At 36.5% G+C, this 22341-nt stretch overlaps 1 protein-coding gene across 4 annotated transcripts in view; it reads left to right on the top strand.

Annotated features, from left to right (window-relative positions):
- TAFA5 (TAFA chemokine like family member 5) overlaps nucleotides 1-22341 on the top strand; it is a 400494-nt gene that overhangs the window by 321863 nt on the left and 56290 nt on the right. For all 4 annotated transcript variants that reach the window (XM_053978647.1, XM_053978648.1, XM_053978646.1 and 1 more), the window contains exon 3: nucleotides 3687-3814. In XM_053978647.1, coding sequence (XP_053834622.1) covers nucleotides 3687-3814 — 128 coding nt within the window. The remainder of the gene's footprint in view (nucleotides 1-3686; nucleotides 3815-22341) is intronic.

The raw sequence follows: 22341 nt of genomic DNA, 5'->3' as shown, positions 1-22341 counted from the left end.
AGTCTTTGTATTTACTGCTGATGAGCAAGATTTATCTTAGTTTTTTTGCTATCACAAAGAGTTGATGATTTTCAGTTAAAAGATTGACTAGAGATGCAGAGATTGATAATTCCCTGAGTGTGGGTTGAATCTGGGAAAAGAATATCCAGAAAATAAACCATTATTTTCCATAGGAAATATATATATATATATATTAAAATTATATAATATTTCCATTGGAAATATATTATACTAATAGTATAATAGTAATATAATATTAAACCAGGTGAGAGGCTTATTGACAAAGCTTATCTAGTTGCAGTACTTAGCAAAAAACAATCAGTGGTGTTCTGAAACACTACTCAGTTGAGCAGTCTCAAATTAGACTATACTGATCATGAATGGATACTTTTTCTACAAATAACTGGAAACTGATTGCAAGTTTCTCTGTCTTACAAAACAGTTAAGATCACATTGGTGGGTATTTTGTCATGATGTTGATACAACATCTGCTTGCATCCAATGCCTTGAAACTATTTGTCTGAAAACCCCTTGGATAGAGTCCATTTTTCTCCAGTTCAAATGGCACTACCCAGGAAAGCAATTCTACCATGTGCTGAGCAACGTCAGTTCCTATTAACTCCAGTTTGTGTGAAGAGGCACAGCCTTTCTTAGGAGATGCAAGGTAGTGTCAGCACAGATTCTAAAGCTGAAATTCAGTTCTTTGCAGAAGCTCTGCACAAAGCCTGTGTATCATTTAATTCTTTATAATGGAGCTCAGAGTGGATTTGAAGAAGCTGATAGGCTTTTTGCTCTTTTGTCTGCAGAGGGCTGAATTACACCCCTGGTGAATATACACAGAAAAAAGGCAACTACACTGCCTCAGGAAATACACTATATTCCTTTGCTTTGACTAGTATAACTCAGTTTCAATTACTGATGAAAATTCTTTGATATTATGCTGATAAAAATTGTTGTACATTTTGCTCCCTTCCTATATTACACATAGAGCTTTACTCTCACACTGTGATATAATGTGCAAACTGAAAAGTGAAAATGCAAAAATAGATGTAGTCCTGCGGACAAGAACAGGCCTCCCTCGTGGCACTGTGTGTGAGGGCCTGTGTGTTGGTGAGGCTCCTGAAGCAAAGCAATGAGTGGGTGGAGAAGCAGAATTAAAGGGATGTTAAACCAGTAATGGGGAAGAGATCTTGGCAGGAAGCAGGATTGGAAGATGGCATGGGGGCTAAGGAGACACAGTTTTGATACTGATTAGCTTTAAATCAGGTGAGCTAGATAGCTTTTCCCTACAAAAGAAGTTCTGATTCTCAAGCTTAAATGTGTGAGCTGGTCTATACACAGCACAGAAAAGTTTTAGAATTTATGTTTTGTAAATACCCTTGGTGTGTTTTAAATTTGTGTGGATATAGCCAATACCCAGAGCAATGACCCCAAGGATTTGTGATAATACCCATAGCAATCAAGCAAACACTAAGAGTAATTCAGCAATACTTTTTTTAAATAATATTACTTTGAGTCATGTTTCCAGGAAATACTCCTAGTGAGGTTTTCCTGAGATAGTAAAGGCAATAGTGAAGGCAATAGTAAAGGCAGTAGTAAAGGCTGAGATAGTAAAGGCAATCTAGTGGATATTTCTGAGTTTAGCTTACTATTCAGTCTTTCGGTGATTCCTCATATTGTTGAAACATTTATAGAAATAGCCATTTTGATATGTGAATTAAGAAAGATATGCATGCAAGTAGGTCAGATTTGGTGTTAGCATTTTACTGAGCTTTTTCTGCTAAACCTGTAACTGGATGCAGACCTTCACTGAAAGGTTGAGGCTGTTATCTGTTACAAAGGAGAGGTTAGTCTCAAAAACACATATGATCCAGTTATCAATACAGCAGTATCTCTGGTACCCAAGTAGAAGCCACATTTCTGTGTATTATGTGCTAAAAACCCTAGCAGAGTTGCTTCAAAAAAAATTTAGTTATGAATCATTTCATCATTGATTTATATATTCCCTAAAGAACAGTGCAAATTCCTATGTAGACATTTAGGTGCTAAAGAGGTTTTATAATTAAAATATTAATATGAATTCCAGATTGAGCTTCCACTGAAAGAAATCAGGTTTTGTTATATTACTAGAGCTTACCAACAATTATACCAGAGCTGAGGACACAAGTTGTTTTGTGTCAAAATATTGGAAGAGGTTTTATTAAAATACTTTAAATTGCACTTCTATTTCTTGCCATGATCCAGTGGCATTGGGAATTGTATTCTTAAGTAGTTCCAGACAGAAGACGTCAAGCTGAATCACATGTTCACATGAGCATAAAGCTGCAGCTTTCACTGGGATAAATGCCTACTTTCAGTCTCCTTGGACCCCAAACTAATTTGGTACAGCATAAACTTCTTGTACTCTTATTTTACTAAGTACTTCTCCTGTAGTTCTCTTTTTGCTGGACTTATTTATGATTATTGAAGGTGTGTTATGTGTGTTGGTGTCACACATCAGCATAGAGGAAAGCATGATCTGTGTCCCTCTGTGTGGGACAAGTTCTGGCCTTGAATCCTAGGACACTTATGTATAAACTGAAGTGCTGAAGCTTTCCTATAATGCAGCCAAGAACTGGTGAGATGATCCCTGGAGGAACTGAGGACCATTTTCTGCAGACTGCAAGCCTTACAGTTTGAGCAAAAGTTAATTTGGGAGACCTTACCTCGTTTAGCATGAATATATTGCACTTACACTGTGTCTCTCTGTATATGTATTTTATGAAAAGTATCCTAAACACTCCACTGTACAATATTGTCTTCAGTGAAGAGTGAAAGAATAACAGAATACCAGATATCAGTAATACTGTTTTGTATTCTATGAGAAGGAACCTAGATACTACAAAGGTGAACTCAAAAGAAATAGTATTATAGTCCAGAAAGAGGTCTACAGGTATTAAAGCCCCTTCTCTCCATACCTTGAGGAAAAGATTCCCCTTACAACTCTTTTGCTTTTACTTTATTGCAGTCAGGGCTCTGCTGTTCCAAGACTACATGCTGTGTATGACCTTGTGGAAATTTTGCAGAACTGGCTTGCCAGAGACACAAGCATTAAAAGTAGACACGCAATACGTATCACACCAGCTTTCTGTTAGAAACCTTCCTAACTAGACTTCTTTTCCCTTGTAGTAATAGGCTGTTTGGTCCTGTCTTTTCCCTCAGCTTATTGTCTCCTTCCTGTTTCTCAACCTTTGCTTTATTCAATACCTGTCCTTCCTATGTTCCTAGTTTCTGCCCTTGACTATACCCCTACCTTTGCAAGTATCAGAGGGTTTCTCAATTGCTGTCATTAAACTGACCCCTCTGTTTATTATGGTTCCTTCATTGGCATTGGGAGGAGCATGAAATTAGAAAAAGAGCTATTTTCTACATTCTTTTGATTTGTAATAAAGCTGTCTTTTTTTTTTTTTTTTTTTTTTTTTTTTTTTTTTTTTTTTTTAGTTTGAAATTAAATTTGTTTGCACAGTAGGTGTTGTAAATAATTTTGTAAACTGCCTAGGACTCTCTACATCATGAACTATTACTGAATTATTGGATAATGAAAATAGACAACTCAAATGAGAAAGTATTTAGAGATAAGTAAAATGTGAATTCTCCTGCCAATTGTTTTTGGTTTTGTTTTTTCTTCTTCCTTTTCTGTTTCATAGCACGAATTATCAAAACAAAACAGTGGTGTGAAATGCTTCCATGTTTAGAAGGAGAAGGCTGTGATTTGCTAATCAATAAATCAGGCTGGACCTGTACACAACCAGGAGGACGGATAAAGACAACCACGGTAGGTGACTTCTCTGTTCTATACTTCAATTTCTTATTCACTTTGGTTTGTTGAAAAACAAGTGAAATTTTTAATTGTTTTTCAGCACTTTTATGTAAAGTTTATTGCCTCATAATTAATCTGTGTGCCCAAGTGTGCATGCTGAAATACACAGCAATGTTATCACAAAGTACAACACTGGAAAAGATAATAAAGGAAAATGTATATTTCCCATGGTTACTAAGAGTAGACATTATATCAAGGTTTTCTCCTAAGACACCAGTGGCTTAACTAAGATTTGTATCCAGCCTGAAGACAGTATCTTATTGTTTCAACATATACAAACTTATGCTGCGTTAGTGTAGGGTGTAAAAATCAATGTGTGGTCTAAGAGGGTGAAAAGAAAGCTTTCTCTGGGAGTTCCAAAGAAAATATTTTTTGCTATTCTGGCTATACTTGAAAAACAAGTTGCTCAGATAGATCTTTGGTTTTCAGTGAAATCTGCAGAAAATATAGCAAAAGATCCCTTTTCCCAGCTTGCTTTGGCCCTGGTTTGTTGGTAAATCCTTCCGTTCTCTGATTAGGTATCTCAGGGAATATGCTTGTGGTGAAGATGAAAGCATATATGACTGTAATAATTTCTAGGGCCTATAATGTATCAAACAGATTTCTGGAAAATGTTCTCAAATGCCAGTAACTCTTTGACTTAATAAATGGAAAAAATCTGAAGAGATATAATAGAGCAATTTTCTGCTAACTTGCTAGGCCTCTTGAAATTATTTTCCCTCCTTATAATCTTTTTTTGGTTTACAGGGAACTTGAGTGTAATTTAAATAAGTGCAATTTCAAGAATATTTAGTCTTAAAAGTACTTATCAGTGAGGACTAAATTAATGCCCATCATCCCCTGCACAATTTCTCTGTCTGAGCAGGAGACAAACAAACAGCAGTATAAAAATTTTATTGGTTTAGAATGCCTGTATTTAGAAAATTAACATTATTTCAATTTTTTTTTTTTTAAAGGAGATTTGATAATGCTTTATAAGATACCTCCAAAACAAATTTCATGTCTTGTGAACACTATTTTTATGCTTCTGTATTTACCAGATATAATATTCTTTATGGACAGGGCTATAAAACTTAACTCATCTCTGAGGTCTTACTTAAATATAGTTTGCCTTTACATCTTTTGCATTCAAGCTATGTAAATCTTTTACATTCAAGTTATGTAAGATTGACATAAAAAAAACCCAAAAAAAACCAAGAGAAGGAAAAGGTTTTTTAAACATTTATGCCAACATTCAAGGGCACGGAGATCTAATACCATAAGTTTTTCATACTTGAAATATAGTCTTAAATCTTGTTAATTCAGGGGTATTTTCTTTATCTGAGGTAAACGGAAAACCCATGTACTGTGACACATTGCCAGCTGTCATTTTAGCTCTTTATTTGATGTTTAATGCTAATGGCATGACTGAGTAATGCAAAGTAAGCAGAGGATCTATCCTTCAGTTTCTGTCTTTAATGAAGTGATTCAGATACGCTTTTAGATTAAACACCAGAAGCCTGATTCTGAACTCTTACTTGTCTCTATAGCTCTTTAATGCTATTGACATGAATGGAATGACTCATGAATTTGATTAATATAAATGAAATCATAATCATGCCCCATCAGTAAAATTAAGACCACGGCAAGTGTAATATTGTAAAACAGACTCTCCCCACACAGATACATCATTGTCATCGGTAAGAGAAGATTTTGCCAGAGAGGCAACTGTAGAACAGCTCTGAGCATAAGCCCTCATCTAACATCAAGCAGTCTTCAACAGTTGGTATCACACATGCAGACACACAACAAACACACAGTACTTTCCAGTCAAGCCAGACTAGCAATTTAGAATGCTTACAGAAGCTCTGAATGCAGAAGGGAGAGAGGAAAAAAAAGACAGGAAGAAAAACAAATTCAAAACCCTGCAATAAATTCTAACCTATAATACAGTATTAGTAACATATTAAGAATTAAAAAAAAATGTTCTTTAGCTACTTGGTTGAAAAGTAGGCTTTGGCCCATGGTAGTAGATTTGGAAACTGTCATAAGATGACTCCATGGAATTCATGACTGTGATTAAAAGAATAAAAATCCAACAGAAACACTAAGAGGCATTATTTACTCTAGCAATATTCTCAGACCAATAGCTGCTAATGCCGTAACTGCTGTTTCTGCTCCTAATCAACACACGAGCTGCCGTGCACTATCATGCCATCATGGTATTTAAGTGTACTAGGAAAGACTTCTGGCTGGGAAGGGCCAGAAAAATGACCACAAGATAGTATGGGGAAAAAATGTCAAGACATACTGAATTAGTTACTGTATCCTGTTCTGAAGTAGAAATAATTTTTGACCACATCTCCAGCAACAGCCAGATTAGGTCCTTCATTTTTTTAACTGTCAATTTTGTTAAAACACATTCATTAATCTAATATCAGCAGCCCTTTCCTGCTGATATAGCTTGCATCTTAAAGATATTTTTGGCAGTAGGTCTTGAGTTATCATACTGATAGTAGATTGTATAGCAGAGATATCACTGATAAATGCTGACAATAATTTGTCACCCATACTAAAGTCAGAACAGTGTTGAACTCTGATGGACTGAGACCAGCTGTTGTGATAATACCAGCTTTTCACATTGATTCCAGCAGGTGTTGTAGAAATGCAACTTTTTAAGTACTGGTTTTAGAAGCAGCATGTGGGAAGTTAGAACTTCTAGAGATCTTATAGATGATATGAGCTCCCTTTTAAGTGAGAATATACTTTAGGACTCATAATTAAATATGGTTCTTTAAAAGAAAGGAAGAAATAGGAATTGTTTTCTGTAGATGAGTTAAGATTTAGTATTCTTTCTATGAAAATTTCAAGCAAACAGCAAGTGAACATATTCATTGCTGCAAAACAAAAATGCAATTTCTGTAAAATGTTTGGAAAGGGCTGCTGCTTTTTACTTTATATTTTGTGTCAAAATTGTTTACACATTCTATGCAGAGCCAGATTTTTCAACTGGCTGGCACTTGTTGTGATCACCTCTGGAAATAATGCAACCAAATCAGAATTCTCTCCTCATATGAGTAGCAGTGTTTTATATCCATTTTGTGCTCACTTTGCAAAGCTATAAATGACTACACAAGGTGCAAGGCAAAGGAAAATCAGACTCAAAGTATACTCTAAATGGATCTGGATGTCACTTCTGCCCTGTTGTTCTATCTACAAGGTGTGAATGAACCAAAGATTTTTCATCGGCTAAGAGGCTTTTAGAATTGAGGACTGACTGGGCTAACTGCCAATCTGTGTATTAAGAGGCTGACTGTCAATACCAGGAAACAACATGGCAACTTGAAAAAGAAGATAGCAAGAGAATACTACACAATTGTTAGCAATTTTAACATACTAAGTACTTTCATATAACAAATGTCCTTACACTCACTTTAGAATTTCCTGCCTTTAAAAATTTCTTCTCCTTTTGCTATCCTCATTACTTTTTCAATTAATTATTAAAATTAAGCTATATGATTTTTAAAAATATTTTATAGTTTTAATTGTGCCAGAAGATATGCCTCTTTTTCGAAAATAAGTTGCTGAAGGGCCTATCCATTTTATATTTCAAGTGTAAAACTTGCTCGTGTATAGATGAGAAGATGCATAATGTATTGTTTTTACAGGGGAGATTAATTTTTAGCACCCAAGTGTAGATATGTTGTCAATGATCCATCACTACCTAATTGTTACTTAATTAATTCCTTCTTCTACATAATGTGATTTCAATGCACGGAGCTTAACAGAACATTCATGCGCCAGTTCCTCGGTAGCTAACCTTTTAAACCTTTGCGATTTTACTGCTAAATTAGCTGAAGTGGGAAATTAAGGAATATGGAGAAGCTAAGAGAGGAGCTCACAGTGGATAAAAGGTGTAATTACTCTGACATGGAACTCAGTGCTTAGCTAGCAAAATTTACTAAGGATCTAGCTCCACCAAGGGACCTGACTTTCTTAATAGAGTTTACATACACACAGAGCAACTTATCATTAATAGAAATGCCTCATCATTAATATAAATGACATGCTGGCTGGGTTGGAAAGGCAATTTGTTCCTTACCCTGAAAAATACAATACATATTTGTATTGGCTGTAATTTAAATCATAATTTTTTTCAGCAGAGCTTTATCATACATATATGTATGATTTAGATAACTCAGATAAAATATACTGGTATGATTTTCAGCACTGACTTATGGGCAATGTGTTTTCACTCATACCATTACATTCAGGTAAAAAGAAATATATATATATATATATATATATGTTACATATTTGTAACATACTTGAGAATTTACTTTTTTTTAGACTGAAGATGAGCTGGAAATATCCTGAGGCCATGGTCTAGTGGTCTGAGCTTGGGAACTGGGAGCCAGAAACTCCTGAGCTCTAATCCTGGCTCTGACAGTGACTCCCTCTGTGGCCTTGGGTAAGTCACTGAACCTCTCTGCCTCAGTTTCCCCAGCCATAGAAGTAAGATTAACAATTCTTAGCTCCATAGGTCAGTGAATTTGGGAATCCTAACTTAACATTTTAAGAGGTTTATCAATTCAAATTAACTTAGAAATAAAAATACTGTTATGTATAATGTCCTTATTGGTAATATTCCTGATGTTAGGTATTCACATAACACTGGTATTCCTGTATTTAGCCTCACCTACATTCCAGCTCTGACTCTTTCTAAATGTGCATTTCACATCTCCACAGCTCAGCTGATTTCATTTGGTTAAGCTGGTTTTGGAAGTATTTTGACATTCTGCCAGTTCTAGTTCTGTGTCATTCCAGGATACAATACCTACCAAAACAAGCTTTCAGGCAGCACCAGATTAGAGAAGTGAAATGTTGCATGCATGCCATGCCAAATTAATTTTCACCCTTCCCCTTTGTTAGAAGTGGTCAACTTATGAAACAGATACAATAATACCAATTCTTTACACATCATAGCCATGTGCTTCCACTCTATAGATCTGTCAGCAATTCATCTGCTAAGCTCCTTCACAGTTCGAATTGTAACAGGAACACTATGTGTGGACCAAAATTACAGAGGACACTTTTCAGCAAGCTGGTTTATCCCTTCACTCCAGTCCAAGTATTAGCTTTTAGAAACAAGAAGGAAATTAGGATCCCGAATTTTTCATTGTTTATAGTCAACTGTTGAAGAATCAGGATCTTTGGCTGCATTTAACCTATGGGACTATCTTTGCTTCGAAGCACATGAGTTTACACAATTTGAATCCCTATGTCTTCTCTGTCTTTTCTTTTTCTCTGTGTCCCTCTTCATGATGGCATGCCTGCCACTGTCTTGTGAGAAATCTTAACAGCAGAAGAAAGGGCTCTCACAAATACGCTTCTGTGGTGAAATAGATCATTAAGTCTTTTGGGTCAAGCTCAGATATACTCACTCTTAATTTCTAGTTGGTTGTTGAGAAATCTGGTTTAAGAAAACCTCTATCTTTATTTCCACAAAGAATCATTTGCATTCTTAAGTCCTTCTGACAGCCAGTTTTGTGAGCTCTGAGACCATTGCTTCACCAAGCATTATGCATCACAAAGTCCTTTAAAACTAACTCAGGTCTCAGTAGTATGCTTCTGAAATTGATATTTGATTAAGATTTTCTGAGACCATACCACATAACTGGAAGTTAGCCTGAAATAACTTTCGTATGTTAAAACATTGATGTGTTCTACTTTTCATATATACACACCAAACTGAGAAAGGATAGAACATGAACACTTTCTGCAGAATAACTTTGGCAGATCTTGTTGAGATCAAAAAGTCATGATATCTGCATCTATATGAACTGGCAGAACTAGGTTACTTTTAATTAGCATCTCATTCTAATGTAACAGCATATCTATAGAATCAGTCCTAGTCATTGTACAGTGCTTTAACTGAGCCTTTTAATAGTTTTGTATTAATTTGATGTTCTTCTCAGTAGTACTAACATAAATTATGAGAGAAAATACCAGTTCTTTACATGTTATAACCATGGGCTTCAATGGCCACTCTATAGATGTGTGCTACAAGGCCTAGATTTAACCTATTTATTTCAATGGCTTACAAAATATTTTAATGCTTTGAGCAGTTTCCGTTATTCTCATTGTTTACAAAAGGTATCCTAATCTGCAAATTGTCATCATTGACAGTGTTGGAAATAGATTATCTTCTGCTAATTTCCAAGAAAAGCAGTATGGGAGTTAGGTATCATAATTCGCAGAAAAGTTAAATATCATGTTTCTAATTCTTGTGTTAGAGAAGAATAGTCCCTTTAGACGATTTACAAGCAGAGTGGTAGGATGGCCTTTGTGGACCCCTGTCTTAAGGACTACATGCACAGAGAAATCTAAATAGAAAAAAATCCTCATGAAGGTAAAGCATCTCATGAAGGGGCCGTACTATTCTTTCAAAATATATAGGTTTTCTTGCATGTTAGTAATGCTTCAGCTAGTACAGTCTTTTCAAAGCTGTGCACTTCTTTGTCATACCAATGTGTTGAAACCTGCACATTTTATTTTCCGTTATCCTTATCAAAATGCACTTCTTCACGTCAAATAAGTAATCTTCAAGTCCTAAGCCAAAATGCTAGCAAAGATTTTTGTGGTTTTTGTAGACTTTAGATTGAAAGGAGCTGTCAGATACTTAAAGAACTACCTTAAAGAGATTAGCCACCTTCCTCTGTCATGAATGCTGAATACTGGTTCTATTGATATTCACTGGTCCACACTGCTTGAAAAGAGATCAAAATTTACACCAAAAATATCTTGTAGTAAAATGGCATGCAAAGTGAAATCATAATTTGTTAACATCTCAAATAAATCCTTGGAAGAAATTAGGTAAACTCAAGTTTTGTTCTTCACTTTTAGAATATGTATTTTCAGATTATAATGAATTATAATACACTAATTTCTTTTGTCTTTTTAAAGTTACAGAAAATATGAATGCTCACTTCTGCATGGGCTGTTTCAAAGATATTGCAATTACTGTGCAAATAAATAAACAGAATTTTTAGATAGATAAGAATTCTAGACATATATTTTCTTTCTGGCTTCCTATTACTTAACTCATATTCATATTGGGTGTTCTAGCATTCAGTCCAATTTTACTATGCTAACTTAGAGACAGGCCAGCTTTAGATTCAGTGAGGTAAATCTAGTTTCTGATTAATGATTATGAACTTTGGCTTTTCTTTGTTATATAGATTAATCTATATTTGAAAACAGTTACTGCACTGTAAAATGTGCTACATTTTGATCTGTTTGAGGTCTGAACTGTCAGTTTCAGTAAGTAGACAAAAGCTGTTTCTACCCAAGGCAATAATAATAATTTTCAATCATCTATTTAATGGGTTTGAGGAATAAATTATGTTTTCAGTAAAAACACTAAGCAAAACCTTTTCTTTTTTTTTCCCTATACTTTGAAACCAGAAGTCTGAAATGTAAATAAAACCACATCTGGCAAGTTCATTGACTACTATATGATAGTATGAACGCATACAATAAATTGTGAATGTCTAAGAATATTCAAGTATTCAAAGGCTTTAAAAGCTGCATTTTAAAGAATGTCTAAATTGTTAAATTGGTCTGATAAACAGAAAATACTTTCATTTGAAATTCTTTCTAAATTGAATAATTTTCCAGGTCATCAGTAAAAATTATGGTTTTATATGGGGTTAGGATTCTCTTTCATCTTCCCAAAACCAAAAAATAGCCTAAATTTAAAAATTCAAGGCTCAAGGCACAGAAAATTCACACATAGTGAATTTTCAAGTATTGATAGTTCAAGTGTCTGCCTGGAAAATTTGCAGGCCCATCAAAGAGTGTATATGACGATCCTGATACTAGATTTTTTTATTACTGTTTAACACCCTGGTCATCATTTGCATTTAAACAGACCTTTCCAAATATTGAAATAGCATGGTAACTGGTCTAAGAAATAAGCATGTTAAGAATTAGTACTGAGATGGACTAAAAGCATCAGATAAGCCAATTTCCTATTAGTAATAGTAATATTTGGGCTTTTTGTGTTTTGACAATTCTTGGCAAAACAGACATTATAAATGTGGTTTAGTTTCCTCAACTTATCATTTTAGTGCATTCAGGTACTTAAGGGTATTGATGGCACCTTGCACAGAGTGAGCATCTGTAACATAGAACCTACAGACCAGTGTCCTTGTGGGGTGACAGCTGGAAGTCAGACAGAAGGTGCTGGTTCACTTATTGTCTGTGTTAAGCAACTAAATCTCATTCCTCATCTGCTAGATCAGATAATTTGAGACAGTGCTGTCTGCTCCTTCATGATAGATTGATATTGTCTGAAGGTACTGATTTCTTGTTTGAATATGGGAAAAATCAATTTTCATTTAATAAGTGACTGCAAAGAGAGACTGTCTGAGGAAACAAACCTGGAGATTACTTGTGCAATTTCTTGCACAAAATAGCACAATACAGTGTAAGAAGGGATTCAATAGATGCTGAGTGCCATATGGTTGAACTGAGGGGACTAGAGGATACATTGTGTGTGTGTAAGAAAAATAGATCTGATAATGCAAACAAGGAAGAAAGCTGGAAAGACTAATGCAGAACTTGATATATAGTTTAAAACAATTTTTTTGTGGGCATGTAATGTAAACTTATGAAGGCTGGAAACTAGTATGTCATATCAACACTAAGAATTTAAGATGCTAAAATTCTTACACACCCATTTTGCGCTTGTGTTCACAACACAAGAGTTAGAAGCTGAAGTTGTTGCACTGTATATCCAACTGTATATTCATTTTGGAGCATCTCCATTTTTAAGAATAGCCACAAAGATTTCTCTTAAATCATGCAAAGCAAGCTAGAATTCTTGGATTGAAAAAAAAAAAAAAATCCAAGCAGTGAATAAAGAAAATGAAAAAGCTGTTTTAGCTCAGGGATTTTTATAATAACATTTGACACATTATTTCTTAAAAGCATACTTGAAAATTAATTCAGAAAGGCCTGTCATATTGGAAACTGTCATTTCAACAAGATACTGGTGAAGGACCTGTGAACAGTGCATAATAACACTTAACAGGAGTGTATTGATCTAGGTCAAGGTGGCCCAGGAAGTGACAGACTTGTGAAAAGTCTAACAGTATTTTATTAAGAATGGTTTCAAAAGCATAAATGGTATTAAGCTGTTAAGCGTTATTGAAAATCTGTGAAAGGTAGACACATACCAAACATTTCTGGTTTTCAGTATTCCCCTGGTATGTTTTCATTAACCATTTGGAATAGAAATACTCAGTAACATTATGTCTGCACATAAGTTTCTTTGCCTTGGGGGCAGACCTTAAGGATAAAGTTGCCAGTTTTTTGTTCTAGTTAGCTCCTGCCCATGAGGTTTTGTTTTCAGCTACTCCTCCTGGCCACTTGCATATGAGCATGCAGAGGTATGCAGAACGACAATTCAGTTTACATTGTCATAGGAAAGTGACAGCACAAAGCTCGGGCTATTCCTGTTTTTCATTAGATCTTAGCAAACTCATTACATGAATGAGACAAGAGGTTGGAAGTGAACAGAACTGGCTGATCCTTGATCCAAATAAAGCCAGGCAAGGGTGGGACAGTAAAATCAATCAGCCACATATACAATAAAACCTTTTCTTTCAATTGACAGTGAAGCTTTTTGGTACTCTAAACCAGCCTAAAGCCAGACTGTCCCATTCCTATTCTCCCACCTCACTCTGTCTGTATATGTCTGACCTCTGTTTTGGTCAGGCACTAAGTGATTATGGAAGTGTCTGGGATGCCAAAATAGGCATCACTTTTTGCCATCACTTTATTTTTCAGCCACATCAGCTACTGACTGCAATACTGCAGATTAAATTATTCTAGGCCAAAATCTATGGAGTCTGTCTGTCTTTATTACACATTTCCAATGCCTTTGGGCCATCAGCAATTGCTGATGGATACCTAGTTAACTTTTTTCAGCCAATGCTACTATTCTTCTCCATTTGCCCTTACCGAAGAGTTCCAAAGTTGCCTCTGAAGTAAAGACAAAGTGCATTAAATTCATTGCTCATGTGAAATACACCAGTGTACCCCTACATGAAGGGGATAAGATGTTTTAAAGTTCATGTCCTAATCTGTAGAGGATGCTATATTTTTCTGGACCAGGGCTTTTAAAGGTAGCATCTCTATTTCCTAATACATTTACCTTTTTTTTTTTTTTTTTCTCTTTTATACTTTTCATTTTTGTTCCTACTGCTTTTACTGCTTTTCCTTTTTCTCCATGAAGTCCTGAGAATTTTCCCTCACAGAACAATTCTTAGCATTGTTCTAGCCACAAAAGAAAGACATTTTGTGGAAAGACTGATACTTATTTCTTATAATAGTAGAGGTAGCATGGGAAAGATAGGTACAAGCCAATTACTGTATTTTTCACAAGGACATGAGCAAATGTGGCCAACTTTACTATCCAGCCAGAACAGTGGGTACCTATCCAGACCTCCACCAGGACACTGAAATTTCTGTCCCAAGTGGCTTTGCAGTCAGGTTAGGTATCTCCAGAAGAATATAAAATCCCTTCAAACTGTTTTTTTATCCCATGTCAATATAAAAATGTATCTATGTTTCGTGGAGAGAGGTCTTTATCCTCTCTTCTTTCCCCTGATGAGTGTCAACCATTGAGCTTGAACAATATATTCTCAATTCTCCATGTGACTTCAGACTTGCAGCACAGTGCTTTAGTTTTTGAAAAGGGGCTGATAAAATATTCTGATTTGAGATATTTGTCTGGTGATCATGACATTTTCCTGGAATGCAGGAATGGGAGATTCAATCACCCTTGCCATAAATAGGTCTAGATGCATCCCAGATGATTGGCCTACCTACTAGACTGATATGCAAATGATGGATTGTCCTATTGTCATCATCATTGCTTGAGGTACTGCCATGTCTTCCGTGATTGATCCTGGTGGTTTAGCCAGACTTCATATTCTTCTCTGCCTAAATCTGGAAAATAGTAGGGGAGCCTCAGTTTAGAATGTGAATGAACATTTTTTTATTTAATACTAGCTTCAGAGAGATATAATAAACGTAAATACTAAAAGACATGCAAATTAAAAGAATTGAACATGGAAGGTTTAGATATTTATCACTTAACCTTTTAGGTGGCTTGCCTTTTCCTTTCATGTTACTTGCTAAGTGATCAATGCAGAATTTTCTACTGACTTCAGAAATCTTTTCATAGTAAGTTGCTATTTCTAGAAAATAAGAACTTGGAGCCATTAGGGAATCTGAACAGAGGCTGTGGATATCTTGGCTATTGCAAGCAACCCGGAGGATCAGATTTACCCATATAACGCTGCAGTAAACCTGTTCAGTGGAGGCTGGGGGAGCAGTGCAAAATGCGTTTGAGGGAGGAAGCTTTCAAACACTTAAGTTTGATGCCTAGCTTTATTTTTATAGTCACATTTTATGTCTTTATTTTTAAATCAAATCATCCTATTACTCTCATTCCAGAAGACAATTTGACATGGAGAGCAGCACTGTTTTTACCTCCATTTCATTAAGTGCATACTTGCACTTAATCATCTGATTTTCAGTGGGCTTTGTTATGTTAAATATCATACCTTTCATCTTTGTTTTTCCTTTGTGAACTGCTGTTTTCTCTTTCCTCTTATTCTTGATGCAACTAACTACTGAAATCAATGGTATGACTTGAAGAATAAATGTGTGTTTATATAATAATGTTAGATAGAAGGTCCTGTAATTACAGTGTGAATGCTTTCTCAAATGTCCGTGTTTCATCAGTAATCTCTTAGTCCTTCTTAATAAATGATAAAAAATATAAGACCACTGGCAGATGTTTAAAATCAAATCAAGAATTCTTTGGTAGCATACTGTATACATATAGCTGTTCTGCTCAAGGAAGTGTGAAAATATCTCTACCTGCACTGCTGAAATAGTCACACTGTTCTCATTGGGCTGTCATCAGGCTCATATGAGAGGATATATATACTTGGTAATGTAGAAATCAACTCCCATTCTATCGCCTAGAAATAATATTTTATTTTTCATTTAGGAACATCAGAATTGAACTGGGTCAAAACATCCTCTCATGGTGTGTTTTGTGCCAAGCTTTTATTTGTTTTTAATTCAACTTATGAAAATAAAACTCTAACACTAACAAAAGAATAGTTGCCTTTTTGACGGTGAACTTGAAAGAAATAAAGGGTACTGACAAAATGGCATTCTCTGCAATGTAAACATTTTAATGAAAGCCAGAAATGCATGATTTTATAATACATATTTATTTTAAATGTTTCAAATTAATGAAATTTAAAATGACAAATTTTGAAGCATCTCCCAAAGTGTTGCAGATGTTGTTGACAAAGCAGTCTGTATTTGAGTACTATTCCCGTTGAAAGATACAGTACTGAGCGTATTTGTCAGCTCTTTGCAAAATTATTGAAGTATGGGGAATTTACATAGATATAACACGATTTTTTAAAGGAAAACAAAAAATGTCATGCACAAAACATCTGCCATATAAATGTATGTATGCATGCAGACTTCTGCCATGAAGCTGAACATTGTGTAAAAATTTGGCACCATAGCTTAGAAGAGTATTGTAGCTAGGTTGTAAAGAGTGAAATATCTGCACAGCACGGTTTATATGGCTTTTCAAGGAAATCTTCATTACAGTATTATTCAGCTTAACCAAAATGTGAAGAAAACAGAAAAAAACACCAAACAAAAAAAAAAAAAAAAAAAAAAAAACCAAAGAAAAAGAAAAAAAAAAACAAAAACCTCCAAACAACCAACAAACAAACAAATATGAAACAAAAAAAAAACCCCAAAAACAAACAAAAAAACAACAACAACAAAAAAAAAAGAAAACCACACACAAAAAAACCCAACATAGCCACACTTATTAGCTTTCCAGGGATATTAAGGATAACAGAAAGGCTTCTATAGATTTGCTGCAAGTAAGAGAAAGACTAGGGATAAATGTGGGCCTTCTCCAGAAGGAAAAGAGAGACCTTACTACCCCGGAAAAAGAGAGTGCTGAGTTTCTCAATGACTTCTATGCCTCAGTCTTCAACAGCATGTTCAGTCATGCCACCCAATTTGAAAAAGGCAAATGCAGGGACTGCGAGAATGAAGGCCCTCTGTGGGAGAGGGTCAGGTTCAATAACATCTAAAGAACCTGAATGTGCACAAGTCCATGGGACCTGATGACATTTGTCCATGTGTCCTGAGGGGGCTGGCAGTCAAAGCTGTTAAGCTACTATCCATCATTGTTGAAAAAATTGACAGTCAGGTGAAGTCCATGATGACCAAAAAGGGAAGTATAAGCCCCATTTTTAAAATGGGAAAAGCAGAAGACCTGGGGAACTACAATGCAGTCAGTCTCACCTCTGTGCCAGGCAAGATGATGGAGCAGATTCTCCTGGAAACTGCTGAGGCACATGGAAGACAAAGAGGTGATTGGTAAGAGCCAACATGGCTTTACAAAGGGGAAATCATGCCTGCCAAACCTGGGTGCCTTCTATGACAAGGCTACAGCACTGGGGGATAGGGGCAGAGCAACTGACGTCTTCTCCCTGGACTTATGCAAAGGCTTTGACACTGTGCCATGTGACATCCTTGTCTCCAAACTGGAGAGACGTGGATTTGATGGATGGACCATGCAGTGGATAAAGAACTGGCTGGAGGGCTGCACACAGAGAGTTGTGGCCTGGGCCTCATTGTCCATGTGTCGAATGGTGCCCTCAGGGGTCACTACTGCAGCTGATGCTGTTCAACATCTTTGCTGGTGGTGTGGACAGTGGGATCAAGCGCACCCTCAGCAAATTTGCTGCTGACACCAAGCTCTGTGGGGCAGTCAACACACTGGAGGGAGGGGATAATGCCATCCAGAGGGACCTGGACAGGCTTGAGAAATGGGCCTGTGTAAATGTCATGAAGGTCAGCAAAGCAAAGTGCAAGGTCCTAGACATGGGTCATGGCAATCCTAGGCACAAACACAGTCTGGGTGAAGGAGTGATTGGGAGCAGGCCTGCAGAGAAAGAATTGGGGGTGTTGGTTGATGAGAAACTCAACATGAGGCAGCAATGTGCACTTGCAGCCCAGAAAGCCAACCTGGTCTGCAACAAAAGGAGCATGGCCAGCAGGTCAAAGGGGGTGATTGTCCCTCTGTGTTCTGCTCCTGTGAGACCCCACCTGAATTACTGCATGCAGCTCTGATGTCCCCAACATAAGGACTGTTGTAGCAAATCCAGAGGAGAGGCACAAAACTGATAAGAGGAGTAGAGCATCTCTCTTACAAAAACAGGCTGAGAAAGCTGAGGCTGTTGGGGCTGGAGAAGGTTACATACAGACTTCATAGGATCTGTCCAGTATTAGAAAGGGGCTTGCCAGGAAACTGGAAAGGGACTGTACATCAGGAACTGTAGTGACAGGAAAAAGAGTAAGTGGGTACAAATTGAATGAGAGGAGATTTAGGTTAGATATTAGGAAGAAATTTTTTACTGTGAGGGTTGTTAGACCCTGGAACAGGTTGCCCAGGGAGGTTGTGGATGCCCCAACCCTGGCAGTGTTCAAGGCCAGAATGATAAGGCCTTGATCAGCATGGTCTAGCAGGAGGGGTCCCTCCACATGGCAGGGGTGGTTGGGATTAAATGATCCTTAAGGTCCATTTCAACCCTTTAGCAGTCTAATTCTATTTCCCACAGACTGAAAAGCTAATAGTTTGAGACGAGACTAGTAAACCTCATGATCAAAAACCAAGTTAGGAGTGCTAAGTAATAAAGTTAGTGTGTTATTGCTGATGTTTTCAGACAGATTTTTATTGATTGATTTTGTACATATCACATGTTTTTAAAATCTGAGGTTGTTACAGCTTTGCAAGCAAAATGGTACACTGGAAACATATGACAGATCTCACAAGAGTTCTATAAATAATTCAGCAACTCCTTCTATTTTTGGGATCTCCTTTTCCTTTTTTTTTTTCTTTTACTTATTTTGTTTTGTTTTTAATGAGGCCTTGAATCAGGCACATCTCTACTCACAAATCATGTATATGTTGTGAAACCTTTGCTAGTATCAACAAGACTGAAGACATACTGTACTGTATTCGCTACAACATCAAGTATGAATTCTTGGTTCATGTTTTAAATTATCAGCATGCTGTATTGATAAAATTGCATTGATTTCTCTGTCCATTGGTACAAGAACAGCCCACTAATTCATATTCAGAGAGAAGAATGTTCCCAAATAAACTTTCTCCTTTCCTCTTCAGTGATAGTGTTGTGCCTACTTACAAATGCAGGGGTAGACAAGCATTATGACAGGAATGATAAAATCATAGACATGTTTTCACTGGAACAGACTTTTGAGATCATTGAGTCCATTATCTAAACACTGCCAAATTCACCACTAAACCATGTCCCTAAGTGCCACATTTACACATATTTTAAATGCCTCTGGGGCTGGTGATGCCACCACTTCCCTGGGTAGTCTCTTCCAATGCTTGACAGACCTTTTGGTGGAGAAGTTTTACTTAACATTCAATCTAACACACACACCCCCCTACCATCCTGCCCCTTCAGTGGAACTTGAGGTCATTTTCTCTTCTCCTATGACTTGTCAAAAGAGACCAACCACCACCTGGATACCATCCTTTCAGATAGTTGCAAAGTCTGAGATAATGTCTTTTCTCAGCCCCCTTTTCTCCAGGCTAGTACAGACCTTTGTCTCTAACCATGTATTTCTGTGCAGGAGGGCACCTGCAAGGCTCAGGATTAGCCAGCTTCCACTTCTCACAGCTGGCTCTGGCCTGCAGTGTGATCCAGCCCTAGAAGACTTGACCCTATGTGTGGTCTGTGCTTTCAGGGAAGCCAGCAATTGAAGCACAAATGATTTGAACGACTTTTCCTCAGCAGGGGTAAATTTTCCTGTTTTCTTTTTCCATGATAGTAGGACTGAAACCCCATTCATTTACCTTATTTGCTGATGGTGGTGTTTTTTTTTCTGAGTCTTGCTAAATATAGAAAATCAGAATTTATTGAGCTGGATTTGGTAATATTCTGTTGACCAGCACTACATATATATACTTCATCATACTGCACCCTATTATAAGTTATTGTATAATGTAAGAAAAATCTGGGGTTTTCACTGCTAGTATATAATGGCAGAAACAATTAAATTGCAGATGGTATGGGGGAAGTTTTTTGTTCATAGAATGTGTGTAAAGTTCTGTTGCTGTGAATAATGAAACACTTTAAAAGATCTTTAACCTTTTCAGTAAATGAACAACATCCATAAAAATAAAGCTGAGTTCTGTAAAAGCCCATAAGATAGAGATACTATTTCTCACAAGTTATTTCCAAGTGAGTTATTCTTAAGGGGCATAATATAAGTGCAGAAAGAAACTAATCGGTTGTATTTCTTAAATCTCTGATACTATCTGGAACAATATCCTTTAAAATTGGTATTCCATTACGAGACAATAAAAAGATGAAAGAATAAGATAACTGCACTAAAGATTATTAACCCCGTAAAATAAGATGCATTTCTGGTTTTACAGTGTTGATAGTACATGGTCCAGTAGAATATTTTGGTCCAACCGTGCCTCTTAAAACCAGAAATCTTCCCGTATCTCTTACAATTGCCACCATAAAATTATGTACTTTCCTGCACTGGGCCTCTAGAGAGGACTCCATAGTGTAGATCACAAGAGTCGGAAGTCAGCTTAGGGGGGCAAAAAGGAAAGGGGCAAAAAGTATTAATACATTAATACAAAAGTTATTAATACAACTACACATGCCAATGCCCTCCTAAAACTTTTCTGGGAAAATCTCTGTGAAAGTTTCCTGTAAAATCTTAGATTTCCTTGCTTCTACTGTTATCCCTGCAGTGTCATCTACCAACTCTGGCAGTTTTTGGGGGAGATGGTTATTGTCCCAGACAGACAGTGGTGCTTCAGTTAAGGTCGTGCTGTAGATCCCCATTGCTGCTTAATGATGAACTGCATCTTAAATATCAGAAATCACAGGAACAGTTCTGAGTCTTTTGAAGATAACACAGACCTGATAAGGGTTAATCAGAGAGTTTTCATCTACAGTGAGTGGCTAGTCGCTTGGGTCATTTGAATTAGGTCTTCATACAGAGAGGAGAGTGACCCAATGAGCCAGTGATCTAAGGGGCTGCTGCTCTTTGAGTTCTCTGCCTCCCATTGAGTCAGAGCAAGCTGAATTACTTGACTTGATCACAGGAGCACTTTGATATTTCTAGGAGGAATGATTTGTCTTTTGTAATCTTATGGAACCATTTCCTCTAAAAATTAGGGTGAACATGAAAAATGCAGAAAGCACAAGAAATATATAACCAATATGAGACATCTAGCAGCTATAGTTACTTTCATTTAAAAAAAGTTAATTTTGCTACTTTATTTGCTCTATTGAAGCTACCTTTCTCTTGTCTAATGGTGCAGAGTGGTCTGTTGTTAGTGATGGAGATTTTACTGCTGATAACATTTTTGGAAGTAAAAATTTCAAAATAATTTGTTATAAAGGGCCCATCATTAATTGCAATCATTTTAGTAAAAGTGCTTGTTAAAATAGCAGACAGGGATGTATCTTATATGTCATTGGTAATGCATGGTAAAAAAGGCAAATAAGGAAGAATTTTATGAGCCAAGGACTAGATCTTCCATTATTTTTTGTGAGGAATGACACATACACAATAAAATTATTTTTGGCATGCATTTCATTTTTTGTCCTTGGAAAAGTATGTGATGTATCTGAAATATAATTTTAAAAAAGAAAAAGCCCTGAGTTACAAAGGATAAGTAGTCAAAAAATCTGTAAGGGTAATAAATTGTTTTTCAGACTGATCTTATGATTAGATATTAGCTTTGTAGGTTATCTTAACATATGGTAATAGTTCTTCACTGGGGAAGTATGTGGGAGAAGATGTGGGATCCCACACCTGATAGGGTGTGGAATATACACATGGAGATGGCTAGGAAGAGACCATTCTGAGATGGTTTCTGTTGAATGAAAGGGAAAGGTGGGCAAACAGCATAACAAGTAGAAAAATCAGTATCTGATCAACAACCTGCTCAATACCCAGTCCACTAGCTGTCCCTGCAATGCTGACAGCTGCAGTGGCCCATGGAAAAGTAGTTTTGCACAAGGTGTCTGTGGCCTTTTTTTGTTTCAAAACTAGTTTGCCAAGGTTAAGAGCTTAAAGTCTCAGTGATTTGGTTTCAGATTCCTGAATCTAAGAGCTTACTTTTGGCACAGCAGCTTTATTGGATTTGGAAAATTGCAAATGCATAACATCTTGCATTCAGGCTTTCTGAAATACAAGCAGTTCATTTTTGTGAAGCAGAATAATGCCTGGGGCAAAGGATGTGGACAAAGGAGAAGAGCAAAGAGATGAAAAACCTTGTGGATGATAGATTGCTGCCACATGGCTCTGTGGAA

Source organism: Vidua macroura, chromosome 5 (genome assembly GCF_024509145.1).
Source record: "Vidua macroura isolate BioBank_ID:100142 chromosome 5, ASM2450914v1, whole genome shotgun sequence".
NCBI lineage: Eukaryota > Metazoa > Chordata > Aves > Passeriformes > Viduidae > Vidua > Vidua macroura.
This window is presented reverse-complemented; position numbering and strand designations above follow the sequence as displayed.